The following is a 23,556-nucleotide window of genomic DNA, read 5'->3' on the forward strand; positions in this document are numbered from 1 at the left end:
CATTTCCAGATCCACGACACAGAAGATCACTATCCCCTGAATAAACAGATAAAGAAATTACATATACTGGATATTAAAGAAGTATATTGTTTATGGGCAATTTCTAAAGCAGGATATAGTTGATATTTTTCTGTAATTTAGAATTGAAGAAATCCTAACAATCAAATCATTTGCAAAATCCTCTAAGATCCAGTAATCTTTAAATATGTACATTCTAACTGGAGCGGCTTTGGTGCACCGCATTTCTGTCAAATTGTGAAGACAGAAATGGCGATTAAACAAATGTCGGTTGAATTGGCATCTAATCATCAAACTAAAAAAAAATATCATCTGTGAAGCAGCCTCTGTTAAAACTGCTCTTTTCCCCCATTAGTTTCCAGCTCACAGCTGTTCCCCTGCAGTGCTGAGCACAGTGTGAAGATCACGAGGGGAAGAAAAAAAAAGTGTCTTAGATGTTACTAGTCCGCCAGATGTTCCATGAACAGTCACATGAAAGTTGCAACTCATCTGTCGCAGTCCTGCAAAACCAATATTCAGCACTTATTAAAGGAACAACATACACGAGGCAGCGATGCTATAGCTGTTCAGTTTTAATTCCTTTTACTTTGAGCACTGCACTGTGTACACATTTATATTCATGCACGCTGAATAACAGCGTGAATATAATAACCTAAAGTCTGTCAGGCCAGCTTCTTCTTCTGAGAGCACGGCATGAAGTGAAAAATACTTTTCAGCATGTGATCACCAACATTAAATAATACTTTTGTTAAAAATGTTTCTTTTTTGTTGATTGATTTTTTTAATTTGGCTTCTCTTGTGTTTGTTACTACAAAGTCATGTTAACTAATCATGCTTTTATTGTGAAATCTTTATTTAACAGGTGCAAGAAAATGAGTTTTAATGACATTTTTGTTTGAAAAAAATAAAAGATCAGCATGCTTAAACCTTTATATGAGATTTAAAAACACTAAAACAGCATTTATATTATTACTGGTTTGTTTTTTTTAATTTTCAAATACAATTACTTGATATTACTGCTACATTTACATTGCATGCTGTGGTACTTTACAGTTTTTAGCTTTACATTAAAGAGAACATAAAGTTGAGAGTAAAAGAAATTAAACATCATGTCTGCTTCTTGCGCTGATTGCAACAAAAACCATAAATATCCAGCTTACTTAAGCATTAAGTTATTATCAGTAAAATAAAATTTGAAAAGTGCTGTGCAAAAAAAATCTTAATTGCAGATTCTAAAGTGGGGCTAGTATTAGGCCGTCAGCTGTGCTGTACCCAATAAAACATCTGTAACAGACAAACTTGGCAAATCTGTTTGTCTTTTTTCGTCTTAAGACCTCCCAGTGCCATCACCTTCCGTATGATGTAATTTCATATTTTTAATATCAATTATTTTCCTTGATCATTTCAGGTGCTTTTTCTTTCATTCCCGTAAAGCGTCCCAGACAGCAGTTCACCAGCGTAAAATGAAAGGCTCCTGGCCAGTATCTATAATTAAAAATAAAATCTGGAAAGAGTTTAGGAAGGGATGTTAGAAATATATTCACGATCTGACGAAGCTGTAAACAGCTCTGAACGTGCACAGAAGTCGTCTCTGCTTTCATTTCTGCATTAACAGAGGTGTCGGTGCTGCTGCAGGCTGGGAAATCATCTATTTAACATCAGAGTTGTTTGCTGCCGTGAGGCCTCCTGACTGTTTTAGGCCGTGTGTTTGAGCTTTTGCTTTGCTGGCATTAAAGTGTTTCTGCTGATGTTACTTTTAACATTTTTTCTAAAGAAGGGGCAGGTGCTTCTGCTCGAGTTTTCTACTTGTAGTTTTATGAAGTAGTGTTAGAGTCACTGACTGGGGCTTGAGATGTGACGCTTTGCACAGTTAACGCTCCAGCTTGCAAGCCTCTGGCTACAGCCTGACATCTGAGCTGCAAATCTGTGCGTCTGTGTGTGCGTGTGTGTGTGACAGAGCTGTAAAGCCACCGTTTGACAATGCTCTTTCAGCAGGCCGCCCTGCAGTCGCTCCCGGCTACGGGAGCCAGCTGGGCCATGCGGAGACAGAAACGATGAGAAAAGAAGAAGAGGAAGATGAAGGAGGAGGGAGACGACTGATCAGCGCCATCCAGAGGTAAGAACGCAAGTATGAGTGAGGAACGAAATGGAGGTAGTGTCTTAAAACGGTTAATACTTCCTCGTGTTTGCTTTTGTAAAAATTTAAAATATAAATTAAATATTTGAAATGTTTGGAAAGTAGCTGCTAACAAACCACATTCTGACTACCCAACTACCTACCTGTGATCAGTGCTTTATGATAAAAACCTGAAAGGCAAAGGGCTGCTGTTATGTGAAAAATAAAAATCCATTTTTAAAAAAATCTGTGAAAAAACAGCTATGTGTGATCAGTAAAAAAAAAAGAAAAAAAAGAAACGCATGTGAAATGTAAGGAGGTGATGTTAATATTAGCGCTCTGTGGAAGATGAATACGAGGCGTTAACGACGCTGAACCTCACACTGGGCCTTCTTTGTCTTTATCCTCACTTTCTCCACATCTCACTCTTTTTATCGTCCCCCTGTTTCTCTGTACCTCATAGATCACACACATAGTGGCAACTCATCACACACAGATGCACGCACACACAAATATCTGTGTGTGCGCGTGTGTGTACGCGCGAAGACACAGATGAGACAAATGAAAGCTGTCCTGTTTTCTTCTGCCCAGCCTCTGCCAACTTCATTTGCAAATGAAAAGTTTTGCGAGGAGCGTCCTTTTGCTTCTGGGGCGGCATGGCAGCACACTGTGTGTTTGGGAGCGGGGGGGATGAGGAGAGACGAGGGTTTGACAGAGGGTGTGTGTATGTGTGTGGCATGAGCCCAGATGAAGCAGCCCTCGCCTGAGGCTCGCTGTCCGCCCGCGGTAGCAGCAAGCCTGTTCCTTCTTCCCTGGCCCGCCGCGACCATTTGTTCCATTAACCAATCTCCTGGAGCCTCTGGTGCAAACGCACACGCTCATAAACACGCATGCACTCACACACACACACACACATCCACAGGCATACATACTTCAACAACTGCTTGCACAGCTCATGCCACACATGGCCCTCCATCCTCCGCTCCATCCCTCCCTCCCTCTTCTGCTCTCCTCCAGACGCAAGCACCATCTTTCTCCGTGGAGGCCATATGGCCCAGTGAAGCCTGTGGATCTACAGACACATCTGCGTATATGTTGCTACTCTTCTTAAAGGGCTGCACAGTGAGCTGCGCTCGTACACCTCTACAGCACTCGCGCACCGAGGCCTGACAAACACACTCCGCTGTCACGATGCGTGGTTAAGCAAGCGTTGGTGTTGTGCTGGTCCGTCGTACATGTGTGCGAGAGTCTATGTGCGTGACCTAAGTGTGTGCATGCGTAGTGATAATTGGTAAAACAGCCTGCCAACAGCTGTGGGGTGAGAAAAGGTTGCGTGGTGTTTAGTACGGAAAGCAGAGGGGAGGAGGAGAAGAGAGGAGAGGAGAAAAGTTGGAGCAGGAAAGGAAAGTAAAGTGAAAAGAGATAAGAAGAAGAGAAGGGGGAGGTAAGAGGAGACGGAGGGCAGAAGAGCCACAGCTGAAAAAATAATTAATATGAATAGAAAACTGGAGAAGTTACAGTTTAAAGTCACATTTCCCAACAAACATTACTCTGTTAGAAAAAGGTTATTTCATATATAGAGAGATCGACAGATATGTTTTCCTTATTCTTGTTAAAGCTGCATTATAAGAGAAATTTCCAACTAAAATGGACTAAAGTGGATTAAAGTTTCAGGGCCAGCTGTACATGTACTCATGCAGCGTTTTCAGATTTTAATAATATCTTTGCTTTAAAAGAAATGCTCATTTTTATTTATGTATTGATTTTAAATATTTTGGAATAACTAAGAAATGCATGATTTGCACTGAGAGTTTAACGTTTCTATTAACTAATTCATCTGCACTGCAAAATGTTCACTTTTGTCACAGTTATAGCAAAATCTAAAACCATATTAATCCAAATAAAACATCTTTTTTCTTCCGTTTATGCTTGTATTAAGTTGTTTTCACATAATCCAAACTCACAAACATCACCTGCCCACTGACAAATGATCGGCTGTCATGAGTTAATAAAGGCTGATTTGTTGTTTGTATTTTTCGGACACAAAAGCATCTGAAAATGATCAAATACCTTAGTAAAAATGTTAAATAAAATATTCTTGAAAACTAAAAAAAAAAAAAAACTATTTAAACCTAAAATCCCAAACTACATTAAACACTAAACTAAATCAAAATGTTTTTAAAAAAGGCTGATAAAAATGATAATAATCGCAGAGCCTTTAAATTCAACATTTGCATCTATGCATCTTCTCTAACTCGCTGCTGTCCTGCTCCATCTCTCCACCCTCCGCTCCATTCCTTCATTTCCAAGCAGAAAAAAGGAAAAAGAAGAAAGAAAAAAAAGCAACAACACAGAAATAGTAAAATAAATAATTAAATGGTGCAGCAAAACATTGTGTGCTAAAACCCCTGTGTAGTTTGGCAATCAGCTTGCCCATGTAAAAATAAATCAAGCTGATTTTCCAAATGTTTTGTGCGTGGTGCGCTGTTGCCGCTCTTCGCAGCACAGATTGCAGGCCGATGGAGAGGCTGTGGGGAGGGGCGGGGCGCTGGATATTGAACCCACTTACACCAGCTTGTTAACACGTACACCTTAACCCCCGAGCGGCACGGCGGGGCGCCCACCGAACACTCGGGGCCTGTGGGGACCAGCGAACATATACCCGACATATAGACGTGCAAGCACACCGAAGATCACGACAACAAGTACAAGAAAAGAACCGATGACGTACTGGCTTAAACGCGCACAAACAAAACTGCATGCACACACACTCGGAAGCCACATCTCAAAGTTCGCGCCTGTCGCTAAACTTCCCAAACTCCAACAAATATTATTCTCTTATACTCTTATGATATACATTCTATAATGTTTACCTCAAAAAGAAGCACATATAGAGATAAAAAAAACAAGTTGTAGCAGCATTGTGTATCATAAATGTTAATCACACCTCTCTACCTCATCTCTATGTTGCACCTTTTTTTTTTTTTTTTTAAAAAGGCAGCTAAATGCCAAAACTACTCGTCAAACCCGTATAAACGCACTCTCAAACAAACACACCTTCTACCGGCTGAAAAATAAAAACGCGGTCAGCCGGCTTAACAGTCGCTCCTGAAGTGACCTCTTGTAGAACTGAACTTGAGAGATTTTTAAATATCAGGAGGATTCATCAACAAACTAAGTGTCAAAGCAGAAAATAAAACTCAGTAAATGCCAAGAGTGATTATCGTGGTTCAGTTGGGAGAAGAGAGAAGTTAGGTGCCAACTTCCCAGCCAATCCACTTTTGGCAGCCACATTCCTGCTCTGCTAAACCTCCTGAGAACATGCAATAGCAACCAACACACACACGCACACACACATACACAAAATACCGCAGCAACATATGCACAGAAACGTACAGAATATTCATACTTCACACTCCTTGTCAACTTAAATAGCTTTTCTTTCTCTAAACCACACAAAGAGTCACACAGAACCAGGAGACAGCTGTGACTTGGTAAACTTTGTTTTTTTGGCAGCGTGTGACTATCGACAGGTTAACACCGGTGGGAGGTAGACAATATGTAGTGTCATGGATGGAGCAGGAGAAAAGGGTGAGCGTGATTGCAAGTGTGTGTGTGTTAAGAGGAAAAGTGGGGGGCACTGGGGTAGAGATCCTGCAGAGTGGGGCAACAACACCCACACACCCTCTCCCACATTGGCAGAGCCAAGCTGTATGCCAGGCGCCCCGTGGAGACACACGCCAACTGGGCTCCGCACTTAAGGAGGAAGAGACCCCCGCATCATGCACACACATGTACAGATACTGTAGCATAAGCCAAAGATGGCGGCACTTTTAGCTGCAGCGTTCATAAGTAAAGAAACCCAACAAATCTTCATATTTAGGACGTTTGAGTAATTTTTATGCATTTTCACCCAAAATACATATACTAAACTATTACACTATCAGATTTATTTTCTCTTAACTGACTCCTCAGTTCATCAGCTCACTCTGATCAGCTTCGTTCTTTTCTTAAAATGCACACTGCCATGTTTTTCTTTGACTTGAAGACTATTTATGGTTTCTAAATTCCTCCAAATCTCACTTTACTGTTCACTGTAGTGTAATTAAGAGTCTATTAGAGTGTGACAAGCGCACGGGAGCATCGTGTGTCAGCTCCCGCTGACAAGAGATCAACTTACCGCTGCTTATTATAGGTTTTAGTCACTGCCGAGACGCACAACTTCTCACGAATTACCCACTTGTTAACTTCATAACTCATCTGAGCCACAGAGGTGTGAAGAAGCACAGCTGTAAACGAGCAATTTGATAAACGAGTACCTAACGTCCTCGTTTTAAGACTTTTTCCCCTTTAACATGTGTCCATTATCTGTGTTGAGCTGTGAGAGACTTGCGTGTGAACGGGGCGAACAGTCGCAACCGCGTAGTTATACCGCTATAACTACTTTACTTTCCTCCTGTCTGTTATGTAAGAGAAAAGTTTCTGATCAGAAACTCTTGGTGTGTGCAGCCTCAGTACAGACAGCAGGAGAATAAAGCGCTGACACAAAAAACACTATGTCAACAAAAAATTAAAACAATTCTTATATAAAAATAAACATCAGATGTGCAGAAGATTCACTGGTGAGGGGACAGAATGTGAAGAAAACTGTGCTTCTTTTTTTAAAAGGCTCGCTGCCATCGCTGCAGAAATGTAAAGAAATGAACATTTAAACACTCCGAGAGCAGGAGTGATTTCTATGTAATGTCACTGATGTTTACGGGACTCTTTCAATCAGATAAAATTCTTGACGGGGAGTTTACAAGACCAATAAACAAATTAAACAACCCCAAAAAGATGTCAGAAGATGTTTTGCCCTCTGCTGCACGGACAGTATGTGTAGCTGTGTAGTTATGTGTGTTATGCGCCCACCTGTCCTTCATGCGCTGGTGCATGCGACCGTGCTGGACACACTGTTCTTCCATATCCGAGCAGCGAGCTCTCAGATTCTTCACCGTTTCCTCCAAGTGTTGTTTCTCCAATGCCAGCTGTTCCAGCTCACTTCTGCACACACACACACATACACAGCTGCTATATTCACACTACCAACGTACGAAGCATTATACAACCAACAAACTGAATTCATCATCCACTTTTTTTTTCTTTAATATACGACTTTTTAATAAAGTATATCTGCGTAGTCCCAGAGAATGAAACAGCAGAGATAGCAGCAGAGTCTTTGTCAGTGTGTGCGCACATCTTACGAGAACGTATGTGTCATCAAATAAATGGCAGCGAGGTAGCTCAGTGGTTAGCATTGTTGCCTCACAACAGAGGTCACACACCTGAGTACTTTTCTCTGGTGTCCAAGAACAGGCTAGGTTCATGATGCCTATGTTGATCCAGGAAATAGAAGTCTCAAAAGGCAAAACAACAAATAAATAGTGACTTCATTTACTCTTCGGCTAATTTGGCAAACATGCCTGTTTTAAGATCACCATTTTCCACTCTGCCTACCTAACATCAACAGTAGAGGTAACAGCAGGAAATGCAGGGATAAAAATAGAGGTAACGGGCTGCATGTCCAGACGTAGTAAGTGTCACTTTCACAACATTACATTGGCCAATCTGCAGCAGCACACTCGATAAAAGGTGCAGAGTCAGCAGGACTACCAAAAACAGATGATCATTTTTCTTTTCCATCTTCCTGCAACTGTCTCACTGTAACCTCACTTAGCCCGAGTGAGGCAGTCCAGCAGGACTTTAACCGCTACGTTGGGCTTAGACTCCAGGAACTCAAACAGCCCGAGGCACCAAACACACCACCACGCTGCTGCTAAACTACATAACGCACACATCCAGAAGATGTACACAATGAGCCTTCAGGCCAGTGTGTCTGCATGACTCTGTACCTACAAAAACTCTATACGTGTACCTGGTACTCACGTCCTTCCAAACAAACAAAATACACAGTGTACTTTGGTGTGTGTGTTGTGTGCATGTGTCCTGTGGTTGGTGAGGCCAGTGCGGTCTGGCAGGGCCAGATTGGAGGCTGTCATGTGACTAATGTGCAGCACAGCTCCAACAGCTGACAGGACACTGAGCCCAGGGTCACTGTCATACACACACACCCAGAAGACAATCACACACAGACACACACGCATTCAGCCCAGATGGAGAGCTGGGCAGGCCTGCTGTGACTACTGTAGCATCAGGTTAACAAGAAAACAGGTCAGACTGGAAAGCAGTATGTAGTATGTTGACGTGCTCTGTTCAAACAGCCTGGATAGATGATGCTTTGTGAAATGATGACATGGATGTCCAGCAGATAGAGGGAATAAACAACAGAGTGGCAGAGCAAACAACTGTTTCATGGAGAGAGAAAAAAGCCACTGAGCTAGGAAGCAAACGGCAAATTAAAAAAAAAAAAATCCAGGCATAACTGAGCGAATAAATGTTCAAACACAGAGGAAACACTCACCTGCTTTTTTCAGCCAGCTCTTCCAGTTTGGTCCCCAGGTTGCAGCACTCCTCCTTCAGCCTCCCAATGAGGGAATTCTGGGAACTCAGGAGACCATCCAACTCTCCAACTGTAATCAATGATGGGAAAGCTGGCAGTCACTTTAGGTTTAACCAGCACAGGTGACGTTCCTCCAGAACAGGTGAAAGTCCTCACCTACCTACCCTTCTCTTTAAAAATTAAGTGTTATTTATTTTGGATGCAAACATAGTTTAATGCCATCAGTGATTCTGTAGCTGACTGGCTTTAATGATGATATCAACACGTGCCAGCTAAACACAGAGAAGAATTAGACACCTTTTTCTGAATGATAAATTACACATAGGTTATAGAGATACAGATGTGTATTCAGGTCCTTTCAAAATAAATCTCCAATCTGACCAAAACAAAACTGAGCCTAACTAGACCATTTCCAATCTAATACTTAAACACAACTGAATAAGTTGCTCTGACAGTGTAGCAGCTGTTGTTTACCTAACAGCGGTTACACTCCCTTTAATTAACTGCTGCTATATGTAAAAAGGACAATCTCAGTAACAAGGACATGATGGTTACATTTTTAAGCCGTGGAGCCAAATCAAAAAAATTGACAGCATAATAAATGTTTTATGCGTATGCAGGTTTTAAACACAAGGAACAGCGAGAGGCTTAATTTGAAGATTGTATCTATCAGTTTCACCTCTGAGAATATAAAATACTAAAGGTCAAAAAAAAGATTTGGGCGACTGTTTTTCACAGGTGAGGACGATATCTTAATGTCATAATCATTAAGATATCATCCAAGTATGTTTTTACTATAATGCCACCGCTCATAAAACTGAGCATGAGGAGAACATGAGGAGAGTAAAGCATCCATCCTTCAGTGGAATAAATTCAAGTACACCTGCATGCCCGCCTCAATATTATTGATATAATTAACAGACAGAGATCTGATTCCCAATCTGGAGAAATTATTGAAAGACATTTACAGAACCCTATAAAAGGCCTCCATATTTTGGAAAACCCTGAGATGCCCCTTTTATTCTAATTAGCAGTTTTGCATGCTCATGTCATTAAAAGTACAAAGGAAAACATAAAGAAGATTAAAATTATAATTAAATAAGTAAAAAAAAAAATGTGGGTCAGGGCCAGGGCTGTTCGATATAACGATATATATCGGATGACGATATAAAAACGTCTATCGTTTCATTTTATGCTATCGTTTGTTTCGTGGTGTCGCAAAATAAACTGTTTACAGCAATATTTTTTTCATCCTTTTGATGGTCACTGTAGTGCCATCCATCCATCCATCTTCATCCGCTTATCCGAGGTCGGGTCGCGGGGGTAGCAGCCTAAGCAAAGAGGTCCAGACCTCCCTCTCCCCAGCCACCTCCTCCAGCTTGTCCGGGGGAATACCAAGGCGTTCCCAGGCCAGCCGAGAGATATAATCTCTCCAGCGTGTCCTGGGTCTGCCCCGGGGCCTCCTCCCGGTGGGACATGCCTGGAACACCTCGCCCAGGAGGCGCCCAGGGGGCATCCTTGCCAGATGCCCGAACCACCTCAGCTGGCTCCTTTCGATGTGGAGCAGCAGCTGCTCTACTCTGAGCCCCTCCCGGATGGCCGAACTTCTCACCCTATCTCTAAGGGAGAGGCCAGCCACCCTTCGAAGGAAGCTCATTTCCGCCGCTTGTATCCGCGATCTCGTTCTTTCGGTCACTACCCACAGCTCGTGGCCATAGGTGAGGGTAGGGACGTAGATCGACCGGTAAATTGAGAGCTTCGCTTTTACACTCAGCTCCCTCTTCACCACGACTGACCGGTGCAGCGTCCGCATTACTGCAGCCGCAGCCCCAATCCGTCTGTCGATCTCCGGCTCCCTTCTCCCATCTCTCGCGAACAAGACCCCGAGATACTTGAACTCCTCCACTTGGGGCAGGAACTCATCCCCGACCCGGAGTGGGCACTCCACCCTTTTCCGGCTGAGAACCATGGCCTCAGATTTGGAGGTGCTGATCCTCATTCCCGCTGCGTCACACTCGGCTGCGAACCGCTCCAGTGCGAGCTGGAGGCCCTCACCCGATGAAGCCAACAGAACCACATCATCCGCAAAAATCAGAGATGAGATTCTGAGGCCACCAAAGCGAAAGCCCTCCGCCACTTGGCTGCGCCTAGAAATCCTGTCCATAAAAATTATGAACAGAACCGGAGACAAAGGGCAGCCCTGGCGGAGCCCATCACCCACCGGGAACGAGTCCGACTTATTGCCGGCAATGCGAACCAAGCTCTTGCAACGGTTGTATAGGGATTGAATGGCCCGTAGCAATGGGCCAGACACCCCATACTCCCGCAACACCTCCCACAGGACACCCCGAGGGACACGGTCGAATGCCTTCTCCAGGTCCACAAAACACATGTAGACTGGTTGGGCAAACTCCCATGCACCCTCAAGTATCCTGGAGAGGATAAAGAGCTGGTCCAGTGTTCCGCGACCAGGACGAAAACCGCATTGTTCCTCCTGTATCCGAGGTTCGACTAGCGGACGAACTCTCCTCTCCAGCACCCTGGCATAGACTTTCCCAGGGAGGCTGAGGAGTGTGATCCCCCTGTAGTTGGAACACACCCTCCGGTCCCCCTTCTTAAAGATGGGGACCACCACCCCGGTCTGCCAGTCCACAGGCACTGCCCCTGATCTCCACGCAACATTGCAGAGACGTGTCAACCAAGACAGCCCTACAACGTCCAGCGCCTTCAGGAACTCGGGGCGGACCTCATCAACACCAGGGGCTCTGCCACCAAGGAGTTGTTTAACTGCCTCAGTGACCTCGCCCCCGGAAATTGGCGGGTCATACCCCTCATCCCCAGACTCTGCTTCCTCCTCGGAAGACGTGTCAGTGGGATTAAGGAGGTCCTCGAAGTATTCCTTCCACCGCCCGACAATTTTCTCAGTCGACGTCAACAGCGCTCCGCCAGCACTATACACAGCGCAGGTAGAGCACCGCTTTCCCCTCCTGAGACGCCTGACGGTTTGCCAGAATCTCTTCGAGGCAGTCCGAAAGTCTTTTTCCATGGCCTCCCCGAACTCCTCCCACACCCGAGTTTTTGCTTCAGCCACTGCCCGAGCCGCATTCCGCTTGGCCTGTCGATACCTGTCGGCTGCCTCCGGAGTCCCACAGGCTAACCAAGCCCGATAGGCCTCCTTCTTCAGCCTGGTGGCTCCCTTCACCTCTGGTGTCCACCATTTGGTTCGGGGATTACCACCACGGCAGGCACCAACCACCTTGCGGCCGCAGCTCAATGCAGCAGCTTCGGCAATGGAGACGCTGAACATGGTCCATTCGGACTCAATGTCCCCAGTCTCCCTCGGAATGCTGTTGAAGCTCTGCCGGAGGTGTGCGTTGAAGATCTCGCGGACTGGGGCCTCTGCTAGACGTTCCCAGCACACCCTCACTACGCGTTTAGGTGCACCAGGTCTGTCCAGCGTCCTCCCCCGCCACCTGATCCAACTCACCACCAGGTGGTGATCAGTTGACAGCTCAGCCCCTCTCTTTACCCGAGTGTCCAGAACATATGGTCGCAGGTCTGGTGATACGATTACAAAATCGATCATCGACCTACGGCCTAGAGCATCCTGGTGCCACGTGCACTTATGAACACTCTTATGTTCGAACAGGGTGTTCGTTATGGCCAAACTGTGATTAGCACAGAAGTCCAATAACAAAGCACCGCTCGGGTTCAGATCAGGGAGGCCGTTCCTCCCAATCACGCCCCTCCAGGTCTCGCTGTCGTTACCCACGTGAGCATTGAAGTCTCCCAGCAGGACAACAGAGTCTCCAGGTGGAGCACCTTCCAGCACCCCCCCCAGGGACTCTAAGAAGGCTGGGTACTCCGAACTGCCACCCGGCGCATAAGCGCAGATGACAGTCAGGACCCGTTCCCCGACCCTAAGGCGCAGGGAGCAAACCCTCTCGTCCACCGGGAAAAACCCCAACGTACCGGCAGCAAGCCGAGGGGATATAAGAATACCCACCCCAGCCCGCCGCCTCTCACCAGGGGCAACTCCAGACTGAGACAGAGTCCAGCCCCTCTCCAGGAGACTGGTTCCAGAGCCCAGACAATGCGTAGAGGTGAGCCCAACTATATCTAGCCGGTACCTCTCACTGTAGTGGCTATATTAATTTCTTCTTTCTCTACGGACGGACAAGCGCCTGTTTTATGCGTTGTCATTAGCAACAACGACGGTAACACAATCCCGTGTCCGCTTGTTTATGTTTCACATAAACCTTTCACAATAAAGCTCAAGATCCTGTTGAGACTTTTCAAAATAAACTGAATCACGTGAAAGAGCAGATTATTTACGGATGAGAATTAAATTAAAAAGAGCCGCCAGGTGCTAAAAAATAAACCTTAGACTCAAACGTTAGAACAGGCTTTTCCCCGCAGCACGCCGTGTAATAAATACTCACAAAGAAAACGGCGGCCTTTACAACTTATGTCTAAAAATGTGTAGTTTCATGCATCGGTTAAAACACTCGACTCCAGCAACATGACGCGCAGCTGGAAACACTTCCCGCAAGTTGAGCTGCCCGAGATTCACAGAATTTACAGAAAATGCTACGTTTTTGTGATTTATATCGTTATCGGACGATAGAATTCTTATATCGGGATATGAGATTTTGTTCATATCGCACAGCCCTAGTCAGGGCCAATAATATCAACAAAAAAAGATTCGAAGTGAGCTGTACTAAAGGACTCTGCACTAGAGGATGGTCACTGTGACTTGTAAACTGGAGTCATCATGTGAGATCTCATCATGTTTTAGAAAGAAAAATCAATGTTTAAATGGTGTGTCTATGTGTGCTACTTGGTTCCTGTGCAGAATAAAAATTACACCGCGACTGACTAAATAAAATACAATAAACGAAACATATGTTGTTATGAAAAGTTAGTTAAAAGACATTTCCCAACTTCTGTGGGCACATAAAAAACCCCAAGTGGCCTCACGTCAGAGGATAACATCTACCTTATGGACAGCACAGAACAATGAAACTAAAGTCACATATAGATACATATGTCTCTTTGAATCTGCAAAAAATGCTTTAGTCAACAATCCTATTAAAATAAAAACTGTTCAATCGACACAAATAAATGTACAGGAAAAAAAAGCAGCCATGCACAGAAGAGAGAATTTAAATATAAAGTGAGAAGGGTAAAACAAGGTGGAGAAAAAGAGCAGATAGTTGTTTGAAAGCGCTTTCTTTCTCCTTTCCACCCTTCCTGCCACCTCCTCATCCGCTCATGGGGGCCTCTTTCTGAACAATCCAACACGGGGCTTTCATCGTTCCTTTGAAATGGTCCACGTTCAGCTCTCCAGCATATGTCTGCTCTTTTAAAATAACAATGGCTGCCGGTTGGATTGAGGGAATGATCCACCTGCTCCGGCATTCTGTTACAGTCGACCAAAAACCAAAAAACACCAAGGACTCGCAGTCTTTGAAAAGTAACTCAGACTTTTTTCCTTTTCATACAGCAAATATTGTGGAGAAAATAAAGATCTCTGCAGGCAGAAACTGGACTCTCCCCTTTAGACATCTTTGCTCTCTCCGAGCTACAGATTAGCTATTAAAACGGAAAGTTATACAAGTCTTGATTGGGAGAAATTTAAAGGGTAATGCTTAGGATGATGAGCACCTCATCCATTGACCGTGACTCCAAAGGAACCTCTAACCTATTTTATTCCACTGTCCACAGCCGCCTTCTTCAAATCACTACCACAGACAATGTAAGTCGAGCAGAAATTGGATGCTACTGAGCATTAAACTATTAAACTAAACTACACAAACTCACAGCCGTGCACACACACATACACTCTACAAAGTTTGGTCAGTGCTGGAAAAGTTGTATGAAGAATGCTAATTAGCTGAACAGGCTTTGAATGCGTCTGGCCATGCGTAGGCCAAAAAGAACCCTGGGACACAGAAACACAGCAGAACTGGCACTGGAAACAAACAGAGGAAAAATGAGGGAGGGAGGGATGGAGGGAAGAAGCGTGGCAGGGAGGGAGGGACAGAGAGAAACAAATATCTGATATCATCTAGAGGCTGCTCTGTACACATTTACTCAAAAAAGAAACATGAAAAAAAATTTCAGAAAAAAGAAAAAAAGGTGGGAGGGAGCGGAGAAGAAGTGAGAGAGGGGGGGAACGGATGGATGGAAGGACAAACGGATGGACAGAGAGGCGGGATTTGGAGAGCAAGAAAGCTAATTATCCAGCTCGTCTGTTGAGTTGCACGGGGAGAGGAAGTGATGCGAGCTACTAAAGGACGTCCACCCCTCTATCCCCTCCCCATCCACAGTTTCCTGCTGTGCTCTGATGTCAGCTCTCTTTAGACAACATGTGTGCTGTCGACACGCGCCAGCAAAAAAACTCTTTGTTTACCCCCCCCCCCCCACCTACACCGCCACCACCCCTCCCTCCCTCTATACCCTCCATCTTTGTTCTGCGTACCAGCAGGCTCCCGGGTTGTTGAAGGGAACCACAGGTAAATAAAAAGATAGGGGAAGGGAGGGAGGGGAGGGAGAGTGGCTGAGGGTGGGTGGTGGGTTATGGGGGGGGGGGGGGGGGGGGGGGGGGGGGGATATCCAGATGGTGCAACAGATGTGCTAGCAGCAGCAGCTCTGCTGTGCAGACAGACAGGGAGCTCTGAGCTGGGTCTCCCTGCTCTGCTCCCATCACCTTCCCTCTGCTCTGCCCCTCTTCTCTCTATTCTCCTCTTAAGGCTTCTGTTTGGCTCTTTCTGCTCTGTTCTGCACTTCTGAGGTCACTTCAGCCATGTTTTGTACAGTTCAGATGAATTGCTCTCCTCTCTGTGCCGTCATGGCGGGGACGAGGGGGCACAGAAAGAAGAAAGACATCCTTCAACTGGATGATGCAAGTTCAAGACCTTGTTTGAACAAAGATCCGCCATGCTGAATTGCCCTTGAGGAGGAGAGTGAAAATCATCCAGCTCAATGGATGTGAATGTGTAGCTGACCCTGGTCATCTCTGCCGTTTTGCCTCTTGTTGTTCTGGATATTTGACTCTAATTGCTCTGTCCCATTCAGTCCTGCTGCGTTCTGTAGTCTTGTTTGTCTCGACCGTACACCGACCTCTCCTCTGTGTTAGAACTGACGTGCCTGTGTACTGCGGGGTACTGCAGTAAACCTAGCTGCGATGCAAATCGGAGAACAGACGGCTGCGTAGCCATGTACAGTTTCACAAGTGTGTGCAGGCCTTCGCTGAAAACTTTTTAAACGATGAACCTGCTCTATCAGCATCGACGAACTCAGATTTCTTTATTCACATGTTGTACATATAACATTTAAAGATTCATTAGATCCTGACACTGTCTTTTCTTTTCGGTCTCCTTACTCTGAAGCATAAAACAGAATAAGAAACATTACAAGATTCCTTCTGCTAATATTTTTTTTAAATGTTTTAAAAATTATAAATACAAATTGCATTAAAAAAAACTATTGTAAAACAGTTTGTTGTAAGCTTCATAATGTTCAATGGTTTTTACGTTACAATACAAATTGCTTTAAGAAGCTTTATCATGCTTTGCTCGTCCAAGTTTTCCAGAAAGCATTTAAACTGCGGCATCGAGCTGTGGTGCAGTCTGTAAGTATTACGACAGCATGACTCTGAACGACAGGTTCTGTGGTGACTAAAATGCCGATGGGGAAGAAAGGAGGGGCTTCTTCTTTTGAAGAACTGACCTGTCCTGATGTGAGCCAAAAATGGCTGACTAAGTCAGAGAGGTGAAAAGAGGACATTGTGACCTACGCCACAAGTCAAAAGCACGAAGACAAACCCGTTGTCACTGCTGTGGATTGAAGCACTGACCTCTCTGCAGGTGTTCGGCTTCTGCTTGCTGCAGCATCACAGTTAGCTCTCGCTCCCTTTCCCGAGCTGAAAGAGTCACCGATGCCATTTCCTCTTCGTGAGCCCGGTCTGCACCCTCTCTGTCCTGTCTGAGGAGAAAAAACAAGAAGTTAAAGAAAAAAAAAGAAGAAGAAGAATCAGTGAAAGAAAATGTGTTTTCACTATTTCTACACACTTTCTAGTTTCTGGCACATCATATAAAAGTGCACTGCAAAAAATACACGCACAGCGGCCCATTGGTAGAACCCTAAAGACTAGATGACAGTGTTCCGATTCCTCCATAGCTGCTGTGTACACATGCACAGCATCGCATGTGAAAAGGAAAATAATGTGAAAAGTCTCCACAGCCACTCGCTGACATTCTGTGGCATCTTACTCATCACACTCTGCGGGTGATGGTGCATGAAAAAGGTTTCACTCTGAAGCATTTCAAGCACAATCTTTGTTTTTAGGTAGGAATTTGTGTTTTATGGCTAAAAACTGCAGAAATAATGGGTCTAATGTTTTACTCCTGCAACATAATGCAGACGACAATTTGTACACTTAGATCAAGTTCAAGTCTGTGCATTAACAGACATGTCAATCAGTGCATTTAAGTGGCTTCTGGTTACTAAGGAGATTAGTTTGTTGACACACCGAGAAAGAAATTTCTTGCGTGCAATCTGCTCTGGAAGGAGTACGTTAAATAACTGCACTCAAACTGAGACGTGGAAACTAGGCGTTAAGTTAAATGTCAGATCATCTTCATTACTGTTGATGTTTCAGACTTCCCACGCGTCCAGTAACAAATGCACAAAGGCTTACGATGTAATCGGGGTCATTTATCAAGTGAATCCCAGCAACCTGACAAGAATCCACCAGGTCGTATCTGCAGCCGTTTCTATAAAAAGAAAACGTTATGCGTCTGTGTCTATGTGTGTGTGTGTGTGTGTGTGTGTGAATGATGTCAGACAGGCTTTTTGCTAAAACCAAGGTGAGAGAGGGAGCAGGAGGAGAGCACATACTGTACAACATGAGAAAGAAAGGAAGGGCAGAAAGGACGATGACAGAAAAGACTTGGAGGGGGTCGAAGGGTAAATGTGTCAGGCCACTGTCAGCTTAGAGACCCCTGAGTGATACAGCAGCTGTCTCATTCACACAACACTCGAATAAACTGCCATCCCGCGCATTTTGATACAAGGTAAATCACTGTGATATATGCTACACTAATGCTGAGGACACACAACAGTGAGTCAGCTGATCTGTCATCTCTGTAAGTACGTGAAGGAGTCAAATAACTTTAAACTGCATTCAGATTTGTGTCAGTATCAGAATAGAATAGAACAGGTACGATTCAAGCTGAGGTGCTTCTGGCTTTGAACAGCGGCACATTTTGTTCCTGTCTGAACCAAACTTTCTATCTCAACTAAGTCCAAACGTACCCAAACAACAGAGAGACAGACAAAGAAGGAAAGAAAAGAAAAACTACAAAGAGCGGAAAAAAACGAACAAATAAACAGAACTCTTCCTGAAGTCCAAAGGCGCTAATGAAGAGAGAATTCTCCAGTTTAAGTGAAAACTTTTCTCCCCTACAGCGCTTGGCCTGCATCTCTAAAGTGACCGCGTCTGTCTGTTCCTTCGTGTGTGTGTGTGTTCTCCTGCTGTCCTGCTGTCTGGGGTGTGAAAGCGGGTGGCGGGTGTGCAGGGGACACAAGGAGACTGTGTGTGTCTGTACGCGTATGAGTGTGTGTGTGAGTGAATGAACCCCCGCTGGGCTTGAACAGCAGCCTGAGCCACCAAAGCGCACACCAGGGCTCAGCGGGAGATGGCGGGCAGGCGTTGCCAGCCATTTGGTCCTGCAAGAGGTTCCAGGGGGCCGTGTGTATTTGTGTATTTCTATGAGTGTGCGTTTGTGTGCGATTGGGACGGGGGGTGGTGGTGGTGGGGGCTCACACCAGACCTGTTTACCCACCAATTAGCATCAGACAGATCGCCAGAAAGTTCCAGCAGTCAGCAATAGAGTGGTGGTGAGGAAGAGGAGGGTGATAAAAAACTGAGGAGAGGAAATCAAAAGACAGAGAGCTTCACATTTGGCATCTGCTTGGTCGTGCTGATTTACAGAACCGAACCTCAGAAGTACGACCTAGTTAAGGACAGAGAATTGAACAAGCGGACTGGAAGCTTTCGTTCCTGGGTGAAGAAACCCCAAAGAAGTGCGCTGAGTTTAGGTTTCGGTTCGATAAGTTGGGTACGAGCACTTGTATCTCTGTGACAAGAGCCTGAATGCCTCACCAAAGATCAAACTGGAGCTGGCAGATCAAACTTTTGCGGTTGTTTCTCCCCTGCGCCATTTTGTACCTCTAATCCAGTGCAACATGTTTACTTGCAAAATGCTGTCACAAAATGGCTGCTGTTGAGCACTATCAAATTAAAGCATAAAAAAGAGAAAGCGAAGGCGAGGTATCAGCGAAAAGCCAAGCCCTGGAGCAAGCATAAGGAGTGACGGGTAGAGCAGAGGCTGAATATGTGGGGCTGGAGCTGTAGAATTCTCCTTGGGCATTAATCTGCCTTCCAGTTAATTGGTGAATGGGCTCTGGGATGCTGCCTGTGGCAGGAACTCTTGTTTGGGCCTAGGAGGCAATAGACTGACTGTTCAGTTAGCAGATAGCTGGGCCTGTTTGTATATGCCTGGCCTGATGCACAGTAGGACAGCTTGATAAGTATGGCGAGAGCTGCATGGGCCAGGGGCCTAAGGTAGGCTGGAATGGCTCTGGGGCTGCGTCCAGGTACAGTGGCTGCTGGGTAAGTGGGAGGTGGCAGAGGCGGTGGCTGGCTGACTAGCTGGCTGGAGTGGTGAGGAAGAAGAGGGAGCCCAGTCCACACTGCCTGCTTAAGTGGGCACTATTCAAGCTGTTGCCCATTAGATGTGGGGTGCCAGGGCCTGACCAAGCGCGGAGTTTGCAGCACCCCATGGTGCAGCCGGCATCCCACGCCAGAACCACCAAATGCCGTGGTTTATCACAGAACGAGCACAAATTGGAGTCAGACGGTGGACTTGGAGGAATTGGAGACATTCGCTAACGCCAGACACAACTGACCGCTGTTCTGACTAAAGTAAAAACAGAATCAACTCTCCACTATATAACTCACATACATATACATGCATATTTAAAGCATAAAAATACGAACACACACACACACACACACACACACACAGATGGGGAAAACAATAATTTAGTTTATATTTTGCTGTAATTTCAAATCCTTAAAAAGCAGTCACAAGACTGATGAAGGAAAAACTGGAGCTACTTATTCAACGCACTGCGACGTAAAGAAAGTGTAAAATATTGACGTGTATCGTATATTAATTATCTACATAAAAACAAGCGATAAGCTAAAAAGAACAATTCCTCAAATGAATGAATATTCAGATTTATGCTCTGCAATAGTTATGTGGTGCAAAATAACAGGTGTGAAATTAACATACAGGTGAACAGACTGCGAACTGAGCCTATAGCAAAAAACATGTGAAGACGCAGGCTTTGTTTGCAACAAAAAGGACTGAATGTTGCAGGTACTGATGATCCCTGCAAAGAGTTGAAGAATCAAGACAAAGACAAATAATAGCATTTCTACTGCGCAGGTAAAATACCTACGAGAGCCCAGAACCAGAAGATGCTATCAATTATGGAATTAGCGGTTCAATGTAACATTTTAATTGCAGATTTACAGATTTACGTAATTCACATGCAACTAGGATGTCATTATAGAATAAACAATAAAACACACTGATTTCTGAATTAGATTTTTAAGCACCTATAACATTAATTAAAGGAAAATGTCGGCACTCCCTGCCACTGATTCATCGAGTCTCTTTAACTCTTCTGGGTCCCTCCAATTATCATCTCTTTATGATGCAATCTCTCACAGGTCCTCAAAAGGATTAACTGAGGTGGCCCTAACACCTTTTTTTCCAATTTACAGCCTGTACAGTGACCCTTGGATAGGGAGCACTGCCATCTTTGAAGAGACCTCCCTCACCAGAATAGAAACGTTACATTTAGGAGATAGTTTCTTTCATTTTAAGGCCACAAATGAAGTCAAATCACCCTAGCAAAACACAGCATACCAGATCTAGGTCAGGTTTTTCCCTTTATTTTGCCTCTTATATGAACATAGCTATAAAAAACCCACAGTTAATTTCCACCCCATTTATCGAGTCAGTAAGATTTTACTGAAATAAACTCATAGTATACTATAAAATGACAACTGTTAATTATTTGCTCTCCAACCGCTCAAAACGGTGACACTCGTGATGATTCACTCTGGTGGAGGAATTCCAGTAGATACACGGTTATTTATGATAGACTGCATCAATCAGACTATATTAATATTCAACAGTTTGATACGCAAGACTACAAAGATGATTTCTGCTTATGTGCGAGTGCGATGTTTATGTGTGCGACAGAGAGACGGTGAGCGAGCGGCCTCGTGTAGGCCCGTCTAACCGGTAACTGCCAACAATCGATGAGCGCGATACAGAGAAAATAATGTGACATATTGAACATTTGCAGCGCTGCGTATCGGTGATGTCGCACACAATAAACATCTGAATTGTTCCGTGTGGCAGACCACGCAGAGTGTCACACGATTTCCTGTCACACGCACCTCAATGTGTTTTAGCACATTTTTATTAAACCTCTGGGTGATGCAAGTCAATCACTCTGCTCCCACATTTTTCCTTGCGGCACCCCTCCCTTCATCTTGCTGTCCGACTCCGTGAAGCAAGCACATCCAACACAGAGGCGGCCTGATGCAGCCTCACTGCTTCTTTACTCTGCACCCAGCCTTATATATATATATATATAGATATATCTATATATCTATATATATATAGATATCCGTCCATCTATCTGTCCAGAGCATTCTCATCTCTGCTCCGATCCTTTTTTTTCCTCCCGTTCCCATCTCTCCCTCCTCCTTCCTCTTTTCCCTCCCACCCTTTTTTTCCTGTAACTAAACTGGCTGTGTCTCTCTCCATCTGCTGGTTCTTCCTTCAGCGGCCCTGCACCTGTTCACACCTCCTCTCCTGTTGGCCACCTCTTCTCTCTTCTCCCCTCTCTCTCCCCCCCCTTTATCTCTCTCTTTTTCTCTTTCTCTCTCCCTCCCTCCCTCTCTCTCCGCTCGGTGCGATGCTGCCAGGCCCATTCCTGGCTCAGTTAGCCTCTCTGTCATTCAATCCATCTGTCGGCAAGTCAACTTTGTTTACAGCGGGCGGCCCAAGCCTCTTTTCTTCTTCAAGGAACACTAAAGCCCCCCCGCCGACACCAAGGTCAGTGGTTAGCAAATCGTGCCCGAAAAGCAGAAAGCTGCAACTGTTAAAAGTAGCGCAAAAAAAAATAAAAAAATTTATATACCCCCTCGCCTCCCAAACTGTAACACACATATGCAAAAGTATGCACAAAAAAAAGTGTGCAATTTCGCTCATCTGAAAAGCTGTTTAATCTCCCATGCATATGAATAAATGTATGCATATACACACAGACGGCTACAAATAGACACGACCCTGCAGAAACAAACATTTGCTGTTACAGCACACATTCCCTCAGAGAAAAAAACCCAGCTCTAGATTGAAGCAATTAGTGGCTGATTGGCCTCTGTCATCATCTATCTGCTCACAAAACAGAGCGAGAGAAGTTTAAAAATCTTAATTGGCACAGATGACTGATGGTCTTAACACAAGAAAAGCGGCCTGGCAGCGCAGGCATCTGTGATTTTTAAAAATAAACACACAGCATACGTACAATATGCTCTCATATTGACCCAATCCAGAAACCAAAGACCTAACGTCAGTGTCAAATCTGTGCCCCGCAGAAATAGTTGTGGGTAGCATATGTGGCAGTGCTCGAGGTCAAATCTATTTTAGCAGAAAAGGTAAACGACTGCCTAAAATTAATTATTTCAACCAGGCTACCTCTCATTAGGCATCTTTTAAAGTGTATGTCTAATACCTGTTGTGTGAATTTTATGGGACAAATATAATAAGAAAAGGTTCTGGTTAATTACCCAAATAAACAGAAAGAAATCTGTGATTACAACTGTCTTAATGTTAAATGCTTAACTTACATGCAATGCAACAAAAAAAGAGAGAGAGAAAAGAGAGAGGAAAGAGTGAGAAAGGTACTTATACTACAAGTCCAAATCTTGTGTACTACAGCAAATTTATCTCTGGTGGCGTGAGCACCGTCTACCTGTGACGGAATTCACTTCTTACTGGAGACATGCATGATGTTATTTAAAACACCCACCAGCCTTCACAGTGGGTCGTGTGCTTGGAGGTAACAGGCTCAAAGGACTATGCACCACCTTTCTCTCCTTATGCACCCAAATCATCGTCAGTGAATTCAATCATCTCCTTACTTTCATACCTCGTGTCTCTGACAACGTCTCTCCTCTCCCCTGGGCTTTATAATCAGATGTGTCTTTACCAAGTAGCAACCACTAGAGTTGCCAGAAACTGCAGTTCCCCTGGTGGCCACTTGAGGCTGCCTAAGAAAGTCGAACAAATTCCCAGAGCCCCCTCTTCTTAAAATACTTTACAGTTATTTTTTTTTTTTTCCTTTTTGAATTCTTCAGAACGACTTTTAAAGTTTAAATTTTCATACATTTTGCATCTGGAGTGGTTGCATTGATTAACTGTCCCGGCACAGGGAGCTGTAGCCGGGCAGGATTTGCTAGGCTTCACCTCTGCTAACTGGTATCACTGATTGCTGCCGATGCAATCCTTAATGCAATTATCTGACAAATAATACAGCTTGCTGTGTACAGACTATCCAAGAAGTTGTGCTTTGGTGAGTGAAAATTATTAGTACCTTATCATTAGTCATTACGTACTTAGTACTAATTAGCAGATGTTTGTCGGTACATTGCACCTGTTCAGTTTATTAATACAGCTTGCAAAACAAGCTTCCAACTTGTCCAGATATGGTTTTATGGTAAAAAAAATAAAAAATAAAATAAAATAAAACTAAATAAATAAATAAT

At 44.4% G+C, this 23,556-nt stretch overlaps 1 protein-coding gene across 3 annotated transcripts in view; it reads right to left on the reverse strand.

Annotated features, from left to right (window-relative positions):
• The window catches only part of sdccag8 (SHH signaling and ciliogenesis regulator sdccag8), a 55,181-nt gene that overhangs the window by 11,021 nt on the left and 20,604 nt on the right, over positions 1–23,556 (reverse strand). For all 3 annotated transcript variants that reach the window (XM_040001398.1, XM_040001399.1, XM_040001400.1), the window contains exons 14-16: positions 16,495–16,622; positions 8,595–8,703; positions 7,046–7,177 (exon numbers count right to left, since the gene is read on the reverse strand). In XM_040001398.1, coding sequence (XP_039857332.1) covers positions 7,046–7,177; positions 8,595–8,703; positions 16,495–16,622 — 369 coding nt within the window. The remainder of the gene's footprint in view (positions 1–7,045; positions 7,178–8,594; positions 8,704–16,494; positions 16,623–23,556) is intronic.

The sequence above is a fragment of the Simochromis diagramma genome, unplaced genomic scaffold, assembly GCF_900408965.1.
Source record: "Simochromis diagramma unplaced genomic scaffold, fSimDia1.1 OVJJ01000421.1, whole genome shotgun sequence".
Lineage (NCBI taxonomy): Eukaryota > Metazoa > Chordata > Actinopteri > Cichliformes > Cichlidae > Simochromis > Simochromis diagramma.